The 24,286-nt window shown below is 40.1% G+C and overlaps 1 protein-coding gene and 1 long non-coding RNA gene across 3 annotated transcripts in view; both read right to left on the reverse strand.

Moving 5' to 3' along the window:
* LOC146506184 (uncharacterized) overlaps positions 1 to 24,286 on the reverse strand; it is a 351,963-nt gene that overhangs the window by 201,741 nt on the left and 125,936 nt on the right. The gene's annotated exons all lie outside the window — the stretch shown is intronic.
* cfap299 (cilia and flagella associated protein 299) overlaps positions 193 to 24,286 on the reverse strand; it is an 87,584-nt gene continuing 63,490 nt past the window's right edge. For both annotated transcript variants that reach the window (XM_085180314.1, XM_085180315.1), the window contains exons 4-6: positions 20,111 to 20,253; positions 3,455 to 3,584; positions 193 to 1,286 (exon numbers count right to left, since the gene is read on the reverse strand). In XM_085180314.1, the coding sequence (XP_085036440.1) occupies positions 1,194 to 1,286; positions 3,455 to 3,584; positions 20,111 to 20,253 (366 nt within the window). In that variant the 3' untranslated portion in view covers positions 193 to 1,193. The remainder of the gene's footprint in view (positions 1,287 to 3,454; positions 3,585 to 20,110; positions 20,254 to 24,286) is intronic.

A 24,286-nucleotide genomic window follows, 5' to 3' on the forward strand; every position in this document is an offset into this window, starting at 1 on the left:
CAAATTGGCTGTAGGTGTGGATGTGAGAGTGTGTGGTTGACTGTCCCTCTGTTAGGCCTGTGACGGACTGATGACCTGTCCAGGGTGCACCCTAAATCTCGCCCAGTGGACGTGTTTAGTCCAAAAAAGGACTAAACACAATAAACAGAGGTAGATAAGTCTGAGAAGCAGCATTACTGCAATCCCCCCAAATTTTCTACATGCATCTTTATTGTGAACACATTTATCATACAATGGAAATCTGATTATGTGACATCCCTAATGCCGATGTGATTGAGATCTAAGCTAATCTAAATCTCAAAAGCAAATAAGTGGATCTTATATATAGTAAAAGAAATAATAGATTGGTTCACTCATAATTTGAAAAACACACACACAAAGGAAAAAAACAAACAGGATACTGAACTTTCTAGTTAGTGTACAACAATAACCCAGAACGTGCAGATTGAGTCAGCAGAATGTACAGAAAGCAAATTTATGAACTAATAAAGACTCAACTTCTAGATTTAGATACTGTTACAAAAAACAAATAATAATCCTGAAATTAAAGGGATTTAAGTTACCAAAAGCCCTCTGAGAAAATAATTAAAAAATGTCATAGTGAATGACTAATATGTAAATGATAGGGCACTTTGATGTCCCGTAACGTGTGCCTTGCATCTGGAAACATACGGAATGCTTTAAGCCCATTACCCACTCTTCCAGTCCAATTGGAGCTACCGCAGCCTGGGGGAGGACATGAAAGCAACCCCCATCATCTTTCAAAGCTCTTACGCCTTTAATTTGTTTAGACAAACAGCCCAAAACATGCCAGACCAAATGATGATACGAGCCTGGGGTCTCTGAGCAGGTTCTTGCCCCTAACTAACTCTGCTTGCTTGGGTAAGTGCCAAAAGCACAGCCAATCCCGACCTGGATGGAACAATTTAAGGCCAAAGTTAGACATAAAACCCTGGAGTATTTGCAAAGAAACTTCCAAGTTGTCACACGAGTCCATCAACTTCATCCTCTGGGATTCCTCAGTTTAAAGCCTTTTTTTCTCCACTACAACACCTCCACCCAGATGGCATGCATGATATGAGGGGAACAGTGTAAATGATGGTCCAACTACAGCAACTCAGTCAAATTAGAGGCTTCCAGTGCTCTCCAAAATGTGCCATATGTATGCAAGTGTTGGCGACGGCCTGTGAAGCTTAGACTGTCCTGACGTTGTGGTCGTAGATGACAACATGGATGTAGATGTCCGACTGCAGGAATGTCCTGTTGGAGTCCTCGCCAGGACCAGACTGAAACCCAGCACAGAGACGTTAGTGGTGCTTGTTTGGGGGTAGTGCTGTCTACAGTCTACAATCGTGCATTCAAACACAAAAAACGAAACATTTGTGATGTTTTCGACTGGTCTCATGAATTTTCAAGATCTCAAGACATGTTTTCAGAAGCCGTATAAGAAAAGATGGATGTACGACTCTAAAATCTGCACTCTCTCTAATGGCCAGCAGGGGGCATTAGACAAGGAGTCAGATTCTATAGAAGTCTGTAAGAAAAGGCCCCTACCTCTCACTTGATTCATGACATTTTTAAGGACTTTCTGTACAAATGTAAGATCTCAATTTATTCAAGTCTTGTTTAGTTGTTTAGTTTAAAGTTTTCTGTTTTTTTAGAACAAAAAAGGTGAATTCATGAGACTTTTTAAACATCATCTTTTTAACTTTTTTCTGCATCAAACTTGCATCATTTAGAACCAAAACTGTGAGCTGAAAGAAGCTAAAATCTTCAAATAAATACAGAGTTGCTATTATCGGTGGTTTTAGAAATACCAAAGATTTCCAGTGCATGGAAATATTAGCTTCAGTGTTAAATTAAAAAGATCTCTTACGCCATACTGAAAATGTGACAGCTGCCACAGAGAGAGTATGTTAGCAATTAAACAAAACCGCACATCTCTAGCGCACACCTCTTTATAATAGCAGGTATATTAAAGGGGAGGCCAAGTGCTGCATAATTTGACAGTGACTGTAACTGTTCATTTTCCAAGATGTTTTGTGTTACTTTGGCTGTCAAAGCTGACACAGCCCCACCACTAAGATGTGAAGCCACTACCAGCTGGGAACATTTATTTAAGGCTAAGTGTGTCAAAAGCTTCTGGAGGGAACGGAACCATAGCGAACCATTACACTCAATTTACACTTTTACCTAAGCCACACTTGTGGGTGTCCTAATAACTGAGACAGTCTTCCTCTGCAAGTTGAAAAGAGCATCAATAAAAATAAGCCAATAAACCTGATGTCACAGACACAGTGAGAGATAATGGGAAATGCTGCTTAAGGCCAAGCAGAAACCAAAAAAGAAACCAAACAGTGTCATTAACACTCACATTTAAATTCATGTCAGCTTACCCTGTTCTTCAAATTTGAGCATCAAGGTTTTTTTTTCTCTAACTTTTACTTTGCCAAGCCAATCAAGCCATTGTCATAACTGAAAAATGACAACCCCTCCACCCCAACCCACTTTCTGGCAGGGATAGAAAAGCGGTCATGGAATGACAAAGGCAGAAAAACAAACAAGCCACCCCAAACGAGTTGATGTGAGCTTTGATTTTGGAAGGTTCTCTGGTGGCTCTAAGGCCACATGAGCAGCTAGTGAGCTCATGGCGGGTTAAAGGCCGGATGGTTCTGTGCTGCTCCGCGTCGAGCCAATCTGGGCTGAGCTGAGCTGGGTTCTGGGCACACGGGTGGTTTGCTGTGTCTGGCTCCCAATGCCTTCGCTTGTGTTTTTAATAGACAGCCTGGCTGGGGCGGTGCTCGACCACAGCTAGAACACTGTGCTGCCATTTTGGCGCTTGGCCTCAAAAACGCAGTCCCCACAGCTCTGTCTGCAATTTCAAAATAGTTCAGCCCCACCAACTACTTCCCTACCCCCCAGCAAAGAAGGAAACTGGAGAGAAAAAAACATTAGGGAGTCGTTATTCTTCCAGGGCCCCTGTCAGCCTTTGAGTGTAGAGGAAGCACCTGTCTCGACCACTTGATCCTCCCTTCTTTGTGCAGGTGGAACACAAATATCTTTCCCTCCCACTGATTTCTTTATCTCTGTCTGTCTCCCCAACCTCTTCTCTTAGAGTGCAGTCTCTGAAGTAACTTGTGACTAGTTGAAAAATAAGCGATTTTCTTTGGAACATTTGCAGTTCGTTAAAATGGTGCAACAAAGTAAAAGGTGTTAAAGGTAACAAGAGATATTGGAGGTGCATCACAGTCATCTGAGCCAAAAGGACAACAAAATCTGTTTTCAGAAGCAGTCTGTTGTGCAGCAAAACGGATTTAGAAAAGCCCTTTTTTTGCTCCCCTGAGACATTTTTACTGCGATGGAACAGGTGACCCGGTCTAATTAGCAGCACCATTTGTCTCCCTAGGTTTTAAAACCAAAGCAGGACAATAACAACAACAACACAAAAACCTACCAAAGGGTCCAAATTCAGAATCTTTTTGTCCCTCTTGTTCTTAAAGAGAAGGCCGTTAGGGTCGTCATAAATCACCTCAAAGTTCGGGCTCGAGTTGGAAGTGGACACTTGCGTTTTCCAGTTGTAGTAGCTGTAAAAAAAGAGGCAACAATAAATGTAAGATGATTGGGGTCATTTTATTTAAAGCTTGAATATCCTTTATATAAGGATTTTATATAATCACATGGGGTTACTGCTGCACTGATGTACCGCTGGTTTTCCCTGAGGCCAGCTGGAAAATGTTGCAATCTTGGCAGCAGCCAATGCCTGTGCGGACAGTGGAAGATGACTCCAACTTAAACATGAAGGCACAGCTACCATCATGTTTAAGTGTCTTAAAGAAAACCAAAAGGGCTGGCATTACCCACCAAACCACCTGAATCCACTTTAGTGATGATCATTTTTGGGAGCAAAGGTATCTCAGGAAGTATTTTTTTTGGAAAGGCAGAAGAACATCTGGCACTTTTTGAAGTGACAAAGTGTGGGAATGTAACTTATGAACTAGTGTTTTCCATTCTACTCACTGTCCTTTTGGGCTTCTGTTTTTGCTTTGAAGCTGCACAAGCGTTGTGCTTAAGACCTCATTCACATAGGCCTAGAGACCTGTGCATAGAAATGCCTGGAGACATCCTGGAAACCCTCAATTGGTAGGCAAGAAAGGTGCATTTCCTGATTGCTTGTGAGTAGTTGACTGAATCTGCTGGGTGTCACTAGGTGAAAAAGGTCACAAAGAGGGTACTGCACCTAAAAACTTGTGGCAACTGCTTTGGTCTTTAGCAGAATGCCGTGTTTGCCTGTAGTCTATATAGAGGAAAATGACTTTGAAGACAAATGCTCTCCGTGTTGTCCTCTTCAGCATGTCTGCAAACACTTAGTACGTAGTTTGCAAGTAGTTGCAGACACTGTGGCATGGTCAGTACAAGCTATGCACAAATGGGAAAATCTGTTAATGACCTAAGCCAATGCAACAAGCGTTCTGGTGCAGCATCATATACTGCTTTGTGACCAATTTCACCTAGCAACAGCAAGAAAACTCCAGCAACCACTCACAAATAGTTGGGGAATACTAATTTATCCCTATCGACCAAGACGTTTGTCAAGCGGTCATCAACTGGTCTCTAAGCCTGTGTGACTAAAACACAGTTTTAAAGCATGTGGGAGGTAATTTATAGCACTTGGTGGGGAGTGCCGTGACTTTTCTTTTGGAAAATAAAACTAATATGCAGGTTTGAACTAAAATGAAAAACAACAACAACAAAAAGAAAACAGTCATTATGACCATTTCTTCTGCATGACATCTTTCCACGAACTCTGTAAATAATTTTTTAATTTGGGCATTTTTTTAGATTGGTTAGGCAGCATATTTGCAGCATTACTAAAGCAGCATTGGAAAGTCATAGACAGTGATCTCTGCATGACAAGAACACTGTAATACGTTTTATCTTAAATTGTCAAATAATGACTTCATATGTTACAAAGAAAAAAGAAAAGTATGAGAGAACATTTTTTGCATGACTTTCTAAGATTTTATTAGGAGGAAGCGACTGCTGCGTAGTCCTAGTGGTGCGTGCTACTTGACCCTCTACTTTGTTGTGGAACAAAGCAGAGGAAGCGTCAGCGTCTCTTCTTCCTCAGAAGACTTAGAGACTTCCATCTGCCACTGAAGGTGCTCAAGAACTTCTACTGCTGCACCATCGAGAGCGTCCTGACGGCAAACATCTGCACCTGGTTTGGGAACAGCACCAAGCAGGACAGACGAGATCTGCAAAGAGTGGTGCGCTCAGCCGAACGCATCATTCAATCAGAGCTCCCTGACCTGCTGTCCATCTACACCAAGCGGTGCAAGTCCAAAGCTAGGAAGATTATGATGGACCTCTCCCATCCCAACAATGGACTCTTCTCACTGTTGAGGTCTGGGAAGCGCTTCCGCTCCCTTAAGGCCAAAACAGAGAGAATGAGGAGCTTCTTCCCCCAGGCTATTCGGGCCCTGAACCAGGTGTAGGACTGGACTCTCCCACACACATCACTATAAGACTGGACTCTCACACACATCACATCACCACACGCACCACCACACATTTCCTATAATTTCCTATAATTTATAATCTTTATAATCTCTCTCTGCTGTTTGCACATTTTTATTTATTTTTATTTTTACTGTAAATTCCTAAGTTAATTTGTAAATTTTGTAGTAAATTGTAAATACTGTAAATCTTTTTTCTGTCATTTAATGGTCGGGCATTGCGCAGCTACAAGCATTTCACCCCCCATGTCATACTGTGTATGGTTGTGTGTGTGTGACAAATAAAATTTGAATTTGAATTTGAATTTGAACATTTCTCTTTATAGGCTCACGCAGCAGGAGGCCTTAAAATAAAGAAAAAGGACCACTTTGAGGTCATGACTTACCATGAGGGATAAAAAAAATTGATGGATTTCAGAGCATTTCACAGCCACCATTATTATATTATTATTCAACAACAGGTTATAAAAGAACTCTGTTTTACAGAAAAGAAAGAAAAGCAACCTGCAGAGTAATGCAACTTTTATAATAGCGAGAAGTCTGTTTCCAATTTGATCTCTGGGATGCTGTTTGTGGGTTCGCCAAGTCAGGCATTAGAGTAAAGCTGGGACTAATAAGCAAGTGAAACCAAAGACAGGTCTGAATTCCAAAATAAATGACTGATTAATTTACAGCATCCGACTGGATCCTGCTCTGCTTTTAAGTTTTCTGCTATTTCTGATACAGCAGAACAAGAACGTGCAATTTTTTGATGGAGCAAAAGGAAGCAAAATGTTTGGACTTGCAGGTGAGGATAATGTGATAAGCATGTGCATAAACTTTAGGCTGTTATTTATTAGTATTTTTACATAATATGCATTTAGGTAGCGTTTAACCCTCTCAGATGATTGATCAAAGAAACACTTCTCAAGCAGTGTCTTGGAAGCAAAGCGCTTTCTGATTAAAAAAAGAATAAAACATCAAGTTAACATTCTTTAGCTATAAAATTGGAAGATCATTACTCTTTGTTAACATGAAATATGAGAGGTTGTGAGTTGAAAACATCTGATTATGATAGAGTTGAGTCGTGCATTGTTCCCATGTTGGATTTGGTTTCAGCTCAGCCTTTCAGTCGAGACGAGCCAGGCATGGAAATAAGTAAAACAAAGGCACAAATTTCAAAATTAGTTAAACTTTTTTTTTTGAGGAAGAAAGAAAGAAAGAAAAAGCGAAACTAACCTTAAATGATGCCAGACTGAGCTACAATGCCCAGTCTGGATTTAATACGTGTTTAATTTACAACATATTTGTGTATTAAAACATGTATTCTTTATATCGCACACACTGTAATTGGTATTTGATTGCTCTGAAATGTGATATTACTTTGAGAAGCTCAAAGGTACTTTTTTTAAGTGTTAATACATGTCACGTAAGTACACTATATACATATATATATATATACATATATATATATATACATATACATACGTATACACGTATATATATACATATACACGTATATATATACATATACACATATATATATACATATACACATATATATATACATATACACGTATATATATATACGTATATATATACACGTGTATATATATACACGTGTATATATATACATATATGTATATACATATACGTATATATATATACGTATATATATATACATATACGTATATATATATACATATATACGTATATATGTATATGTATATATATATGTATACATATACGTATATATATACATATATGTATATATATATATATACATATATGTATATATATATATACATATATGTATATATATATATACATATATGTATATATATATATACGTATATATACATATATACGTATATATATATACATATATACATATATACGTATATATATATAAGTTTTATATAAGTTTTCAAAATCCTCTAACAGCACTAGTTTTTAGTGGTTTTTATCATTAACAGTTGGCATAATTAGCAACACAACTCCATGTCACACCGAGTACCCAAAGGTTGTGTTACTGAGCCTTGGCTGGTCCCCAACAGCAGATCGTGGTCCAACTACAAAGATGGAGCTCAGGGAGACGTCTGAGTATAAATCTGAGAGGAGTTATATTATGATGGGGAGTTGAACAGGCTGATATTGCAGCAGCAAGCTGTTAACATGGGACAGTAACATAATGAAGGACTGCCAGCATTCTGCAGGCTATATTTCTCTGGCTGTGATGCATTACTAGAGCAGTGCATGATTAACAGTAGATATAAAGGATTAATGACCCACATTAGGTAAAATACATCTCAAAATGTTTGCATTTACACTGTAGACCCCCTATGATCTTTGAAACATCCTGGCAGTTTGGCTGACGTGAGGATGTTTTCTCCAGAACCTGTTTAAGAGGTAATCTCTAGTGGAACATAAAACTGCTCACAAAAAAACTATTTGCATTTGAGCCATAAAAATATTTTCTCCCTGCAACATATAAAGCATGCTTGCTACAAATTACAAGCAAACATATAGTACAAGCAATATAAAATCCTACCCATGTGGTTTTTCCAAAACCCGCAGACCCCCACTATGCAATTTTGGGAAATGTAAATACATATTTCTGCAGAATGGTCAGTTTCTGAATAGCTATGAAAAGGACCAGGTATTCCAGCCAACAACAAAAGTGACTTTACTGCTCGTATCCTGGTAACATATTTTCCTGGATTGGATATTTGTCATATTCCAAGAGACAGTTGATCTCCAATGTCAGACCCTGGAGACTTGGTCTAGTATTTAGCATTGTGATAAAGACCCTGCTCCAGCTCCCGAGGAAAGCTTCTGCCTTTAGACCAAGACAGAAAACAAAGGGCGTACGATACACACGGATGGTTAAAATGATTCTGTTAAATTAAAAAGAAATGTGACAAACAATAAAAATAAAACATAGTTTAAATAACAGATAAAACACTTGAAACATTGGTAAAAGATTCACTATGATGATTGGTCATTTACCTACACGAGGTATGATTGAATAGTTCTGCAAATCTTCCTATAAAAAGCAAAAATCTACACTGAAAATTTCTGCCTTCTCAGTGCGACGTGAGCAGGTGTGTGAGGACAGGTGGTGTACTACAGGTGGTTCATGATGAATGTCCTCAGGCCCTTCATGGGTAGAACTCCTTCTTGGGGGATAAAGTCACTGTGCAAAACTCATTAATGGTGATGATCCTTGACACAAATTAGAGTTTTACACAGAAGTTGATGTTTTCTCTCAGCCTACACTTGAAGCTATTGGTTTCATATGCAGATGTGCAGATGGTCACAATAGTTTATTAATTTAACTTTGAATTAACCCTCTGAGATCTTTGGAGGAAGACAAGTGGACTTGTTTTTAGGTCCTTGATGATGTTTCAGTTCTCATTTTAAAGGCTTTGTTAGTTAGGGCTTTTACTTTGGAGTCATGATTCATGTTAACTTTAACAACTCACATGAAGACAGGATGGATCAGTGATGTTCAGACCACTTTCAAGATACCAGCCCCACTAGAGGTTAAATACCTGAGACTCCCCATCACCTTTTAGTGCTGAAGAAGCTTTTAAAGGAAGCCCAGCTGCCTTCAACTCAAGTGCTTAAAACTACCATGACCTGGATGACTAAGAACCAAAACAGACAACACTCTGAGGTCTAAGTTTTTATAGGCGATAACCCAAATCCCAGTCCTAATTTTATGTTAGGGTTAGGGTTATTGTGGCTTAACATCTCGGTCTCAGGTAAAATGATTATTTTATTGGTTACCTGACTGCCAAGACTTGGGAGAGACTTTTACCAAAACAAAAATGACATATTGTGATTACCTAGGGTTAGATAGTGTTAGTGTCGGGGTCAGCGACCTTAATGGGTTAAGACTTAACATCTAATGATGGGGGGCGATTGTGGAGTTTGCCTTGTAATCGGAAGGTTGCCGGTTCGAGCCCTGGCTTGGACAGTTTCGGTCGTTGTGTCCTTGGGCGAGACACTTCACCCGTTGCCTACTGGTGGTGGTCAGAGGGCCCGGTGGCGCCAGTGTCCGGCAGCCTCGCCTCTGTCAGTGCGCCCCAGGGTGGCTGTGGCTACAATGTAGCTGCCATCACCAGTGTGTGAATGGGTGGATGACTGGTTGTGTAACCAGTCCCCCTTAGGGACTAGTAAAAGCGCTATACAAATACAGGCCATTTACCATTTTTAATGATAATGTAGCAGGAAAAAAAGATTTTCTTTATTTATTTTGTTAGAAATTAACAATATAAAGAGCTACACATTGCTATATTTTGGTACTACTATTACAGAATAGATGTCAGAAAATGTGACACTGAACAGCATCTGATGTTTCAGCTATCTGTCAGCCATACCAGCTGTCAAAGCCATACCAGCCCTCTCCAGAAAACACATAATCTGGACGCCTCCAAACAGTCCAAACTGTGTGGGGAAATACACTGATGCATAAAATTATAAGGTATGAGAGGTCTGGCATTTTTTTCCAAGTTGCCAACGGAGCTGAATAAAGCATGTTCAGAATAGATTGCTGCAATGACCCAATTATGAAATACAAATTGAGGTTTTTCCTTTAAGACTCAGAAGAAAATTACATTGTCCAAGATTTGCTTTCAGGCACATGCATCCTTCTTCTCTTTGTAAATTGGCCCTGACAGTGTTTCAGTGACTATTTATACCAAAATGCCATACAACAATTAACATTTTTTGGTCAACCACTTTTATTCCATGGTGAACCGCTTACTGGGACAGATGTGAGATATTTTAACACTGAACAAGAAAAAGACGGAAAGAGTAAAAAAAAAATTTTTTTTGAAGCAATGCCGAGAATTTTGTTCATACGTTTATTGGACCCACCTCCCTTGCTGTCCTATATGAACTCTCACTAGGGCAACTAACTGCATGGTCGGTGCACATTTGGTCACAAAGCTCCAGCTGCTGGATGGCACCACACCCAGACACATGGACCAGTAAAAGTGTGAGAACCTGGATTTGGTGGAAACAATGACGCTGCTCTCAGCACCGGTTCCTGGTTGCCTATGCATTTACAATGGCTGTTTGACACGTGCAGTGTGTCCTTTCACTTTCCATAGTTACCCTGCTTAGCTCTATTGTTATCTCCAGGCAGTCATTTTCCAGTGTAATGTCAACAGTCTCATTACAGGGCTCAGAGGAGCTGGATGATATATATCATAAAGTGCAAGTACTCAGCATGTGTATTCGTTCAGCTATTCTTTTCTTGAGCGGCTGCAGCATAAATAGTCTAGCAAGTGTTTCAGAAGTTAATGTTTCCAGTGTAAATCACAAAGGCCTTTTCAATGTTGAAAGGAGTAGTGCAATGTGCCGAAATTACTGTTAAACCTATTGGGAGTGTCACGGGCCTAGTTCAACAGCAAATCATGTCTATGACCATGTCCAGCTGACAGCTCTTTTAGCAGACACATAACTAACTGTCCGCCTACACACTCGATCATTATTTTTGGTTTCGTCTAAGAATTTATTATGTTAATATTAAATTATAAAACATAGCTGTATAATGTGCTGTTAGAATTGAGTACTCAGGTGAACATCGTGTTGTTCTGGTGTTTGTTTGTAAGACGTGCTGTAAAAACACACTTCTGGTGTATCAGTTTGACTAAAAAGTGTTTTCCACTGACAAGACATCAACCACTGCTTTGTATGTATTGTTTTAAAGCCTTGACTTAAACCTTTTGGATTTTGTTTTTTTGAAACCCAACACATGGATCTGACTGTGCTAAATGATAGCGTACTGTGCTACCATCATTATCTTTTTTATCTAAATGGGAACACAATTTACAAAATGAACATCAAAATTGATGATTAAAAATCATTTAGACCATAAATTCATTAGAGAAATGTTCACTGAGGTCACGCATCAAGGACTTCTACATAATTGAAGTTTTTTTCTGCAATGTGAGGAGTTGCCCACTTAAGACCATTAGAAAAAAAAAATGCAGTAATGGCACTTCATGTCTGCAAAATGTGGTCCAGTTTATCTTTTACATACAGTCTATGGTTTTTACAAAAGGGTTTTGTATATGCAGTGGCTTGCAAAAGTATTCGGCCCCCTTGAACTTTTCCACATTTTGTCACATTACAGCCACAAACATGAATCAATTTTATTGGAATTCCACATGAAAGACCAACACAAAGTGGTGAACACGTGAGAAGTGGAACGAAAATCATACATGATTCCAAACATTTTTTACAAATAAATAACTGAAAAGTGGGGTGTGCGTAATTATTCAGCCCACTGAGTCAATACTTTGTAGAATCACCTTTTGCTGCAATTACAGCTGCCAGTCTTTTAGGGTCTGTCTCTACCAGCTTTGCACATCTACAGACTGAAATCCTTGTTCATTCTTCTTTGCAAAACAGCTCCACAACTGCCCTGTGACGGCCTCAGAGGTTGTCTAAGAGAATATTGGGAGCAACAACACCATGAAGTCCAAAGAACACAGCAGACAGGTCAGGGATAAAGTTATTGAGAAATTTAAAGCAGGCTTAGGCTACAAAAAGATTTCCCAAGCCTTGAACATCCCACGGAGCTCTGTTCAAGCAATCATTCAGAAATGGAAGGAGTATGGCACAACTGTAAACCTACCAAGACAAGGCCGTCCACCTAAACTCACAGGCCGAACAAGGAGAGCGCTGATCAGAAATGCAGCCAAGAGGCCCATGGTGACTGTGGACGAGCTGCAGAGATCTACAGCTCAGGTGGGGGAATCTGTCCACAGGACAACTATTAGTCGTGCACTGCACAAAGTTGGCCTTTATGGAAGAGTGGCAAGAAGAAAGCCATTGTTAACAGAAAACCATAAGAAGTCCTGTTTGCAACAAGCCATGTGGGGGACACAGCAAACATGTGGAAGAAGGTGCTCTGGTCAGATGAGACCAAAATGGAACTTTTTGGCCAAAATGCAAAACGCTATATGTGGCGGAAAACTAACACTGCACATCACTCTGAACACACCATCCCCACTGTCAAATATGGTGGTGGCAGCATCATGCTCTGGGGGTGCTTCTCTTCAGCAGGGACAGGGAAGCTGGTCAGAGTTGATGGGAAGATGGATGGAGCCAAATACAGGACAATACAATCCATACAATCTTGGAAGAAAACCTCTTGGAGTCTGCAAAAGACTTGAGACTGGGGCGGAGGTTCACCTTCCAGCAGGATGACGACCCTAAACCTAAAGCCAGGGCAACAATGGGATGGTTTAAAACAAAACATATCCATGTGTTAGAATGGCCCAGTCAAAGTCCAGATCTAAATCCAATCGAGAATCTGTGGCAAGATCTGAAAACTGCTGTTCACAGACGCTGCCCATCTAATCTGACTGAGCTGGAGCTGTTTTGCAAAGAAGAATGTGCAAAGATTTCAGTCTCTAGATGTACAAAGCTGGTAGAGACAGACCCTAAAAGACTGGCAGCTGGAACTGCAGCAAAAGGTGGTTCTACAAAGTATTGACTCAGGGAGCTGAATAATTACGCACACCCCACTTTGCAGTTATTTATTTGTAAAAAATGTTTGGAATCATGTATGATTTTCGTTCCACTTCTCACGTGTTCACCACTTTGTGTTGGTCTTTCACGTGCAATTCCAATAAAATTGATTCATGTTTGTGGCTGTAATGTGACAAAATGTGGAAAGGTTCAAGGGGGCCGAATACTTTTGCAAGCCACTGTATATACAAAACCCTTTTGTAAAAACCATAGACTGTATGTAAAAGATAAACTGGACCACATTTTGCAGACATGAAGTGCCATTACTGCATTTTTTTTCTAATGGTCTTAAGTGGGCAGCTCCTCGCATTGCAGAAAAAACGTCAATTATGTAGAAGTCCATCAGAAAATGGCCATACTGCTCACTTGATGCGTGACCTCAGTGAACATTTCTCTAATGAATTTATGGTCTAAATGATTTTTAATCATCAATTTTGATGTTCATTTTGTAAATTGTGTTCCCATTTAGATAAAAAGGGTAATGATGGTAGCACGGTACGGAATCATGTATGATTTTCGTTCCACTTCTCACGTGTACACCACTTTGTGTTGGTCTTTCACGTGCAATTCCAATAAAATTGATTCATGTTTGTCGCTGTAATGTGACAAAATGTGGAAAAGTTCAAGGGGGCCGAATACTTTTGCAAGCCACTGTAAACCTGATAAATGTATTTTACTTCTGTTATTCCAATTATTGAACTGCAAAGATTTTTGTAACTTAGAAAAGGTGAAACTGTTTGTGTGTATTACATGCGTTACATGTCAACTGACAGAACTGGGTGCTATGCTATGCTCCATTTGAATGTAGCCATTGAGTAAGAGCATACTGATGGGCAGCGGTAGGGGGTGAAACACACAACGCCTTTGTTCTTATGGTATTTAAAGAGTCACCGCTGTCATTTTACACGCACATGAGATAGAAAGATGGTAAGAGATGACTGACGATGGTACTGACATTGGAATCCTCAAAAACAATCTATACCCATAAGCACTGGGAAGAATCTGATTGGATTTAACCCTGCCAATAGGGTATGTGTGTGCCATATGTGAAGATCAGCAAAGATGACATGAAATCTTCCCGCAAATATTTATCATGCTGGCTTTGATAAAACGTCCCACCGACCCCCACAAAGCCCAGGCGCAACGCTTGAGACGGGGCCGCAAAATCACCTTCAGAGCTGGAACAGTTTCTCTTTTGTATTAAAACTTAATAAAATGGGACAGCAGTGCAAATATTTTCACAGCAGAAAATGAAGCCAGACACACAGGTGCACTGCAGAGGCCGAGCGTGGCGGCAACATGGTTTTGGCTCCAGGAGAGGCATGCGCTATATGTTTCAGTCGAGCTGATCCTTTAGATTCATTGTTTCAGTCTGTTGGCAAACGCGTGCAGCGCAGGCAGGAGATATTTATATTATTCAGCGATTTAAAACGTCGACTTGTTGAACAGTAAAGACGTTTTATACTTCAGATGAAAGACGTTTTGTTTTCAGGAAGAGGCATGATTTCAAGTAGAACAAAACATAAACAATGTAAAGCAGAAAAACCAGTAAATCAATTAGGATTCCCATATAGTGAGCTGCTCAGCCTCTTAAAACTCTTGGCTAAACACAGGGCCTGAAGAGAGGGAGAGATAAAGAGAGGGAGGAAGGGAACAGCCAGAGTGCATAAACAGATGGTCACTTAGCTGGTGAACATTAAATAGACATCAGAGATGCTGTAGGCACATCTGGAGTGGCAGGAAGGTGGGTGCACAGAGCTGCAGATCTGTGGGTTAATTAGACCCGGGTCAGAACTTCAGTGCGTGTCTATGTTGGAAGCTCACACATTTAACCTAAAAACACACTTTTTTCACCCTCCATTTGCAGCATTAGTGTCAGGTTTTGGTTTTATTTACTTAAAGGCTTACTCCACAGTTTCCCCTGAGGTGACAGTAAGTAGAGCAGAAGAGCAAATATTGTGTTTCTGGTTATGAGATTGTGTCTTGTTTACTAGTTTCTAGATGTTAAATTTCTTCTGAAGCAGTTAGGAGAATCCCGTCCTTGACATATTTAACCAGGTTTCCTCTGGAGGTCAGAGGCTCAGAACATGTGTCCTTACAAATTATATTTATATGACCCACCTGACGAGTGTGCGTGCTAAAATAAATCACATCCAGCATTTAGCTGAATATTGTTGCTGCTCTTATAGAATCCATGGAAATATTCAGAAGGATGGCTTGTTGTTTATGTACAAATACGTTCACAACTCTATCGGTCACATGACTGAGCACTTCCCATTTTTGCAACTCACATGTAAGAAATTAAACTGTGAAATGATGTGATTTTAAATAGGAACTAAAGGTTGTAGTAAGATATAAGAGATGACAAATCTTCTCCTTTATTATTATTATTACTCAGAGGGGAAGTCGTATGTATTTACTCTTGAATATCCTTTTCTTTTTTTTTTCCCCAAACAGCACAAGCACCTGTTACACAAAGTTGGAAAGTTAGAAATATTTTCCACATCAAACTTGTGGAACAGATAAACTTTACATTTAACACATTTGGTTTTCAACGATAACGTTTTTTCTCTAGTATTTTATATCTTTAAACCCTCATACTTTAGTCCAAGAGGACAGTACTGCTACTGCTACACCCCCATAAGGCTGCGTACGTGAACCTATCCACCCTTCCTTGCTGGAGATGGGAGGTGGAGGCCAGAGCTGGCGCTGGTGTCGCTGCCCTGTGTTCTTTGTGGCTATGGAGGAGGAGGAGGGACAGGATTCAGAGTCCTGCGGTGGGAGGTTTAGTGCACTGAGTGGGCAGCAGCTCCAGCATCTGCTCCCTCTTAGCGGCAACCACACTGGGTGTTATTGTTCCCGACAGAGATGAAAAAAAAAAGGGGGGGGGGGGGGGTGGAAGATGACATATGAGGGGAGAAAAGGGGAGCGGTAGCAAAGCATGGAAGGCGAGTTTAGAGAAGTTAAATAAAGACAAGGAGACGTGTAAATCTGATGAAGTTTTAGTGACTGAAAAATGAGTCGGAGAGAGGGAGCGGCAAGTCAGATGGGGGTGCGGGTCGATGGTGGTGGGGCGGGGTGTCTTAAAAGCATCATTAGAGAGTAGGTTGTACCTCCAGGCATGCTCACCCAATGACTCACACCTAGAGCTTGTTAGGGCTTCTACTCACCAGAGAGGAGGTCGAGTTCAAGGCCACAAGCGGGGTTGTGTGTCGGAACACGTGGTGAGAAATGGATAAATAAAACAACAAAGCTTCACATGTCTGACACTTTGGTTTCAAAAAAGAAGGGGAAACCACTTCCAAAAATAAAACCCCAACTGTCATTCTTGTCTTCTGACTGCTGGAACAATAGCAGTTTTCTCTACGATTGCCATTTAGCATTTTGAATATTGTTGTTGGACAATGTGCTTATGAAGCAGTTTTTGGTCCCAAAAAACTACAGATACTGTTTACAAATTCCAAACTTTTTATTAATATACTCAGTATTTCTTTGTAACCACATTAAAAAGACAAAAACTTCATGATTATAATAGGTTGTCCTCAGTGATGCAGCCTTGTTGGTGGGGTTCACACATGAAGACGGAAAGTTGTTTATAAAAATGTTGAAAGTAGAAAAATGAGATTCACAGTAGGGCTGGGCGATATGACCCAAAATTCATATCTCGATATTTTTTAGCTGGGTGGTGATATAAGATATATATCTCGATATTTTTTTAAAGCCATAAGTTAAGAACAAAAAGAGAGTTCTTAGTCACACTGTGTCCCAGATGTCACACAGGCATTTTTATTTACATACAGCATAATTTACATGAAGAAATTACTCAAAAATAAATTATGAGCATTTATTAAATAATCATGCTCCATAAATAAAAGAAAACAATGTTGTTTTTGTGCATAACAAAAAGCTCATAATTGTGCAGTCAAAATGTAAACTAACAGACGCTGAACATAATAACAAAGACAGATTTCACAGCTGCTCTGTTCCCAACTTCTACTGCGTGACTGACAGCCTTGAGTTTGAAATCCTCTTTGTAACCACGTCTCTTAACAGGTGCCATTTATGGCCCTTATACACACACAATACGGTAATATTACGTTGAAGCACGGTACGTATCACTCCGCGAGGCTCCAGACTACGGTAGCCGTAATGCTCCGACAATCTATCAAGCGCTGCATCTCCGTAGCTTACCAAAGTCGTACTAAAACATTTTTGACAGATTGCTGAGCGCCGTGTACCACCTAAAATCGGTTCGCGGTCAGTAAGCACAACCAGAATTCATACATAAGGCGCGCTGTCAACTTTTGAGAAAATGAAGGGATTTTAGGCCGTCCAGCCCCTGTGGGCTGCATGTCGTTAGCATGGTTAGCTCGTTAGCGCGGTTAGCTCGCTAACACGTTGACGCCATCCAGCCCCACAACTCGCTAACGGAGATTTGCCGTGTCCATCTTGTCGCTGCCTGCAGGTGAAGCTATGGGGGAGGAGGGGGAGTTGTGTTCAGTTAAGGAGAGGCGAGGCCGAGTAACATTGCGTAGAGACAAAAGTGGACGAAAGAGAGGCAAACTTGTGGCTCCACAAGTATAATTATAACGTAACATAGACTATATCGATATAAAGGATATTGTCACATCTTATATCTCGTATAAAAATATATCGATATTTTTTAAAAACTCGATATATCGCCCAGCTCTAATTCACAGCATGAAAAACAAAGCAGAATATCTACATTAGGATGTTATAGACCTTGTTCTGTCACCGAGGTCAAACAGGCTGTGTGCCGTTTGGCTGAACTCTGAATAAAACCACGTATTACACTCTCATTCTCACCCTTCTCCAGTCGTGTCCGTCCTTTTGGGATTTCTCGCACGTATCTGAAATGTTGGTAAAGTGTTAGTCTGCATGAATATGTGGAATGTGGGAATGGTTTTGGCTCTGGTAATCTGCTGACAGCTCTCTGTGTAAACAGCTATCCTGATAGACCTGATAAAGATGTCACCTGCCTTGCTGAATAGTAGAGTGGAGATTTTAGCTTACACCTGTAAGGTCAGCAGTTCATTGATGGCTTGTTCTGGGATTGCGTGACCGATGCTGACCCTAGAATTGTCAAACGTACAGTACACATGTGTGACTGAAAATGTGTTAGTCTAACTTTGGTGACTGATAAATAAAAGCACAGAAAGTCACTGTGGGTTAGTGAAATGTTCCCATCCCTTCACCCTTAATGAAACCTTACTTAAACCTTACAGATACGAATATATATTGTAGTTCTATAAATGCTAGACATTGTCTGATCCAATTTAAGGTTGTGTATAGGTTGCATTTTTCTCCCACTAAAGTGGAAAAAATATATAAGAACGTTTCAGCCCTCTGTGTTAAGTGTTCAAGTGGTCGAGGAACTTTATGTCACCTTTTCTTTCAATGCCAAAAACTACAACTTTTTTGGAATCATTTGTTTGATTTTCTGACCAAAGCCATTGGCAGGGAGGTCCCATGTACCCCCTTTGCAGCATTATTCGGGGTGTCTGAACCGGGATGGGCAAGGGACAAGACAGAGGCGCAGGTTGTGTCGATGACTACTCTTGTGGCTAGAAAGCTGATACTTCTCAGCTGGAAGTCTGATAAACCTCCTACCTTCGAAATGTGGTTGAGAGAATTTGGAAATGTACTCCATCTGGAGAAAATCAGGTTTATCTTGTCTAACCGAGAGAGTGTGTTTTATAAGATTTGGCAACCAGTCATTAGCCTGACGGATAAACTTAAGTGAAATATACTCTGTCTTAACATTTATGTATGCTGTATTACCACCTTGTTGACTTGCCGTCCACCTTCTATTGTGTTCTTTTGAAGGTGATTGTTGTATGCTGTTCAATTATAAAATCAATAAAAATATATTGGAAAAAAACAAAACTTTAATGTGATGCTTCTCCGTTTCCTCTGTTTTTGTCACTCTATCTTTGCCTTCTCCAACAAATTCTTCCAGGAGATTTGGCACAGTGGAAAACAGAATTACAAACAAAGAGGAAGACCTAAAAGGAAGCTGTTTAAAGGAACTGTGTCCAGGCCAGCCCCCCACGAACTAAAGAGCAATCTAAAACACTGTCACACTGAAGAAACTGGATTGTCTTCAGTTTGTTTTACAGTCATCTTCTATACATTAAAAAATAATCTCATGATGTCAGACTACGTCCACACGTACCCGGGTATTTTTGAAAACGCAGATTTTTCTATGCGTTTGCACCTAAACGTCCACACGTAAACTGCATTTTCGGTCACTGAAAACGGAGATTTTTTAAAAACTCCGGCCAGGGTGGATATTTTTGAAAACTCCGTTTTTGCATTTACGTGTGGACGAGAAAAACGGAGAAAATGCAGCGTCAAAGATGTGCGCATTTTTTGACGTCACACTGTGCGCCACGTTATTGTTTCGGTGAAATGAATTTCTACAATACTGTTACTGTTAATTGTTCTCTCTGCAGTGTTTAAATCTTACATATACTCACACAGTTACTGTCCCTCCACACATACGACTCGGTTCTGCTTCTATGCCCCATCTTTGTTTACTTTTTCCCATCGAGGCTTCTAGACTTCTGATTGACCAACATTTCTGCACGGTTAGGAATATATCGCCACCTGTTGCTTTGGCATGTTCCTAACAGCGCTTTCCTTCATTTCTGCCTTTACGTGTGGACGGGATTATTTTTTAAAACGAAAACGGAAAATCTCCGTTTTCAAAAATACCCGTGTACGTGTGGACGTAGCCTCAGTCTGTTTAAATCGAGATTCAGTCACGTCTGCGTCATCCAGAGAAGTTCGGCACTTTGGCAGCTCTACTTTATTATTATTTATTTATTCTACATTTTCAGCTCGCAGCAGCTTGCTCTGTATATATCAACCATACTGTGCTTTTTAAAGAGCTCCTTCCAAACCTATATTGGTGTCTCACGACAATGTGAGTTTTTATTCTTGGATAATAAGATTTCCTTACACTTCAAATGTTGTCAAATCCCACCTGAGTAAAGGCTTCTTAAACCAATGTGGACATGTTACAATGGAAGGAGACTTACCATAAATCTGAGCGTGCTGGCATGAGCCTCTTCTTTCCACTGAAATATGGTTCAAAATCTTGGGTCTTGAGTCTGTGGGCGTAGTCTATATAGCCAGATACTTCCTGTCCAAGAGTATTATGATCCCTTATGAAAATGACCGACTGTAAAAAGAGAGAAAAAGAAGGAAACCCTCTGTGTAAATAATCATGACCATCAAACCTCTCCTGAGTAACAGCCAGCGAGGGAAAATGTCACTTGTGGAAAGATAGAAGGGATCTGTTACAAATCCTCCCACTTTGAAATATAAAGGGTCGTGTTTTACTTTGAATCGGGTTCAAATCAGCAATGAGTCCAACTTATGTTATACTTCAATAGGCCTCGCTTGCAGAAGTGGGATGTCTACAAAATATCCTGCTCAGATACTAGCGTGGGACACGGACCGAGTCCTTCCACTTACAGTAACTAAAGTCTGAGTTCTGTTCCAAAACACCTACAGCTGGGGGAAGAATGTGCTTTAAAATGACATAAAAAATGAAGTGCTTAGTTAAAACTTGATGTTGTGTGTCATATAAGGACTCTTTGGTGGAAAGGGAGGGAGAGTCAAGTCAGAAAAAACCTATCCCGTAGAGGGAACCCTCTCTCATTGTTCCACTTGAGGTTTCTCATTTTTTTTCCTTATCCAGATTTCAGGGTGTCATGTGTTGTGCATATTGTAAGCTCTTTGAAGCAAAGTTGTGATTTCAGACCAAGTCAGTCTAGTAAAATTACATGAAAACGACAGACCCATGCCTTGATGTTTAAAGTCTTTGGACTTGGTCTGAAACAGTTGAAAACCTACCAGACAGGCATAAATCAACAACTCAAGAAGGGTCCTATCCAAAAGAGGCACACAGGCAATCACCCTTTACAGTAGACTTCTAACAGCAGGGTTGCCAGTACATTACATTTATTTATGTAACAAAACAGTGAAGGCCTTGACAGAGACCACCAAAACTGGGAGCAAAATATGAGCTGAATGCCTGTTTAGGTTAGAATATGAAATATCGCCTCTGTCAGTGCGCCCCAGTGTGGCTGTGGCTACAATGTAGCTGCCATCACCAGTGTGTGAATGTGTGCGTGAATGGGTCGATGACTGGATGTGTAAAGCGCTTTGGGGTCCTTAGGGACTAGTAAATACAGGCCATTCACCATAACACAGGATGTGCAGGCGACACTTGGGCCACCTTAACTCAAACACGATCTGATTAAAACACCATGAACAGGTTTTCTTCATTGCCAACAAAACACATACTTCTAAGGACAGCTTCATGACTGCTCATCGTGTCTTTGAAATGAGTTCAAACTAGACACAACCTGAGAAAAAAGATGATGACGAATGGTTCTGTCACTGGAATCAGACAAAGCAAAAGGAAGCCAAGTCGTCCAAACCCCCTCAGGCGACAGCCGAACATGAAATGATCTTTTCATGTCGATTCGATGGTTTCGATAACACAGGATGACAATGCGCGGAAAGAGCTGAACAGGAGACACACTCAGGTGTGAAGAGGTTGTTTTGTCTGCCTTCACAAAGACAAAAAAGCAGCTTTTCTTTCTGTCTTTTCTGCCTCGTCTTGAGATAGGAGAAGTCTTTTTGTCGCCGACTTGTTTTGTTTACTCTGAGCATGAATGAGTCCCACTTCTCGGCCTACAGTAACACAGTAAGAGGATCCTTGTGGAATACCTCAGCTAGTGATATCACATTTGTATAGCTGTCAGGACACGGGCCATCTGTGGATCCCTTTACTAAAAAGGCATGAGATAACTAGCACTCCAGAGCTCAGACGAAAAGAGGGCTGCTTTCTCTCCACCTCTCAAACGTTTAAAACAGATGCTATCAGGTTCACAGCTGGCTGGAGGACTGAGCCATATACCCTATCTACTGGCTTCTGTCCTCCTGCAGACAGCCTTGAAAAGACATCATCAGGTGGACCCAGCAAAGACAAAGATGGTCAGAAATTCTGATTAAAACAATAACAGTTTAGCTTGTCTTTGGGGTGCAAACAAAAAGAATAGTGTCCTCAGTTTCACACTGTAACACTTAAAACGTCTCATTTTTATACAACCTTCAGTTCCTAGATGTGTTCAGGTCTTGTCAATCTGAGTGGACGTAACTGCAACAGGGTTATATCATGATATTAACAATACGCATTGTGTGTACCATCGTGTGAATTTAAAAGTTACCTTTTGGATCAAAATGCAAGAGGTGACTCTTGTTAAGGTTTTTTCCTTAATTTTCATGTAATTTATTTTTCATGTAAATTGTGGGGATTCTTTGGTTGTGTAATACTTTATCCACTTGAAATTTTACTTTCAGGGCAACGCGAATGGACAGGTCATGGACAGAATCATGATACTTATTGGACATAAACACAATGTAAATGTAACACGTGGGGGAAGTTGCCCAATTTACAATTTATTTGATCAGGTTCCACTTTAGTGTTAATCTAGAGAAGCTGCAGCACTATGAGGAAGTTAGTCAAAGTCAAAGTCTGCCTAATTGTCAATACCACAACACATAGTGGACATAGTGTTGAAATATTGTTCCTTTTCAACCCACAAGGTGCATATGCAATATGAGGTACAGATATAAAATATATTATACTGTTGTTGTAATAATAAGAAGTACTGACTGTATGACTGAAAAGGATTATATACAGTAAGCAATGATCAAGATCAACATAACTTTTATTTGAAAAACAAACACTAAGTTTTCAAATTTGATACGAGGCTGCCAATGAGACTTTTCTACAAGAGATGGAGAACGTAAGGGTCTGACTGCTCACATGATCATATAATCCCATTAAAAATAATGTATTCTTATTCAGATTTTGCAAAGACAACTTTCCATTTGTATTATTAGCATGACTTGTAAACAAAATATATTAAAAGTTTTTGGCTCTGCTTATGATTTTCACCAAGTAGACCAGAGAATGCAAATAATCGTGTTTGGAAGTAAAATCAAAAATCCCATAATGTACAAAAAAATAATGGTTGGCGAGGATACTTGCTCTGACATGACAAATCCTTTTTTTTACTTAGGCTCTGGTGTTTTATTCAAAGCTTGTCTGATATTAAGACCTCTTGAGTTTCTGTACTGTTGACCTTATTTTGAGTTGAGTAACTGTATTTCAAGACTCTAGTAGTTACACTGTTGACTAAAATTTTAGAATTACAACAAATGCAACAGAATTTTAAATGTTTTTTTACTTAGCATTTCTCTTTCTGTAAAAGTGAATTTTTTTGTAGTATAACTTCTTGAGAAAATAGTCTTTGACATAAGTTTCTGGAAAATTAGAACTGAAAATTATATTAAATCAATATGGTCCATCCATCAAAAACAAGCCATTACATATTTCTGGAACTAGAATTAGGCAGGTTAAGAGTCATTTCACTCACAGGTCGCAGGGAAAGCAGAACAAACGAGTCAGACTCTATTATTTGCTCCAAACAAGCAACATGAGTTTCCAGCCGCCTTGTAGGAGGGAGCAGGGGTACCTCCACCTTACACCATGGAAAACAAGTGGAGGCCTTACATCACCTGCCAGCAATTACCAAGAACAGGTGCTGTGACCTCACAGGGCGGCAAGTAAGGGGCCCCACTTTATGGCAAACATCAGTCTGTTTAATGCTTGAGAAGCTGAGCGCCGAGCTAATCTCAGGTAGAGATTCCAGCCTTTTGTGATACTCAATATTCAGTTTGAAACTCTTCTTTTTATTTGTACCCGAGTGAAGTATTACCTGTGTCCCTAACACACCTGTGGCCACGAAACACAACAAACCATCTACAAGTTCTTTTGACTATACAACCTTAAAAAAGTCAAAATATAAGCACTTCCATACAAAAGTAAGCACGTTTGAGGACTTTTGAGGTTTGTGACAAATTGAGAGGAACTCAATACCTCCTTGACACACACATGTAAATTACTCCACATGCTGTTGGCCTTTCTTTCAAAGCCCCATGGACGTACAGTGGACGACAGGTCTTCCTTTGTGCTTTGACAATGTTCTAGAGGTGGGGACACAATGGCCAGACCACCTGAAATCCTGCAGAGGAGCATGAGACGTCTGAATGTGTGTGTGACTGTAGATGTTTGGTGGTGGGTACGACACGGAAAGAAAGAAAAATGCCAAATTAGAGCTGAATCGAGCTAAGTG

The sequence above is a fragment of the Neolamprologus multifasciatus genome, chromosome 12 (genome assembly GCF_963576455.1).
Source record: "Neolamprologus multifasciatus chromosome 12, fNeoMul1.2, whole genome shotgun sequence".
Classification (NCBI taxonomy): domain Eukaryota; kingdom Metazoa; phylum Chordata; class Actinopteri; order Cichliformes; family Cichlidae; genus Neolamprologus; species Neolamprologus multifasciatus.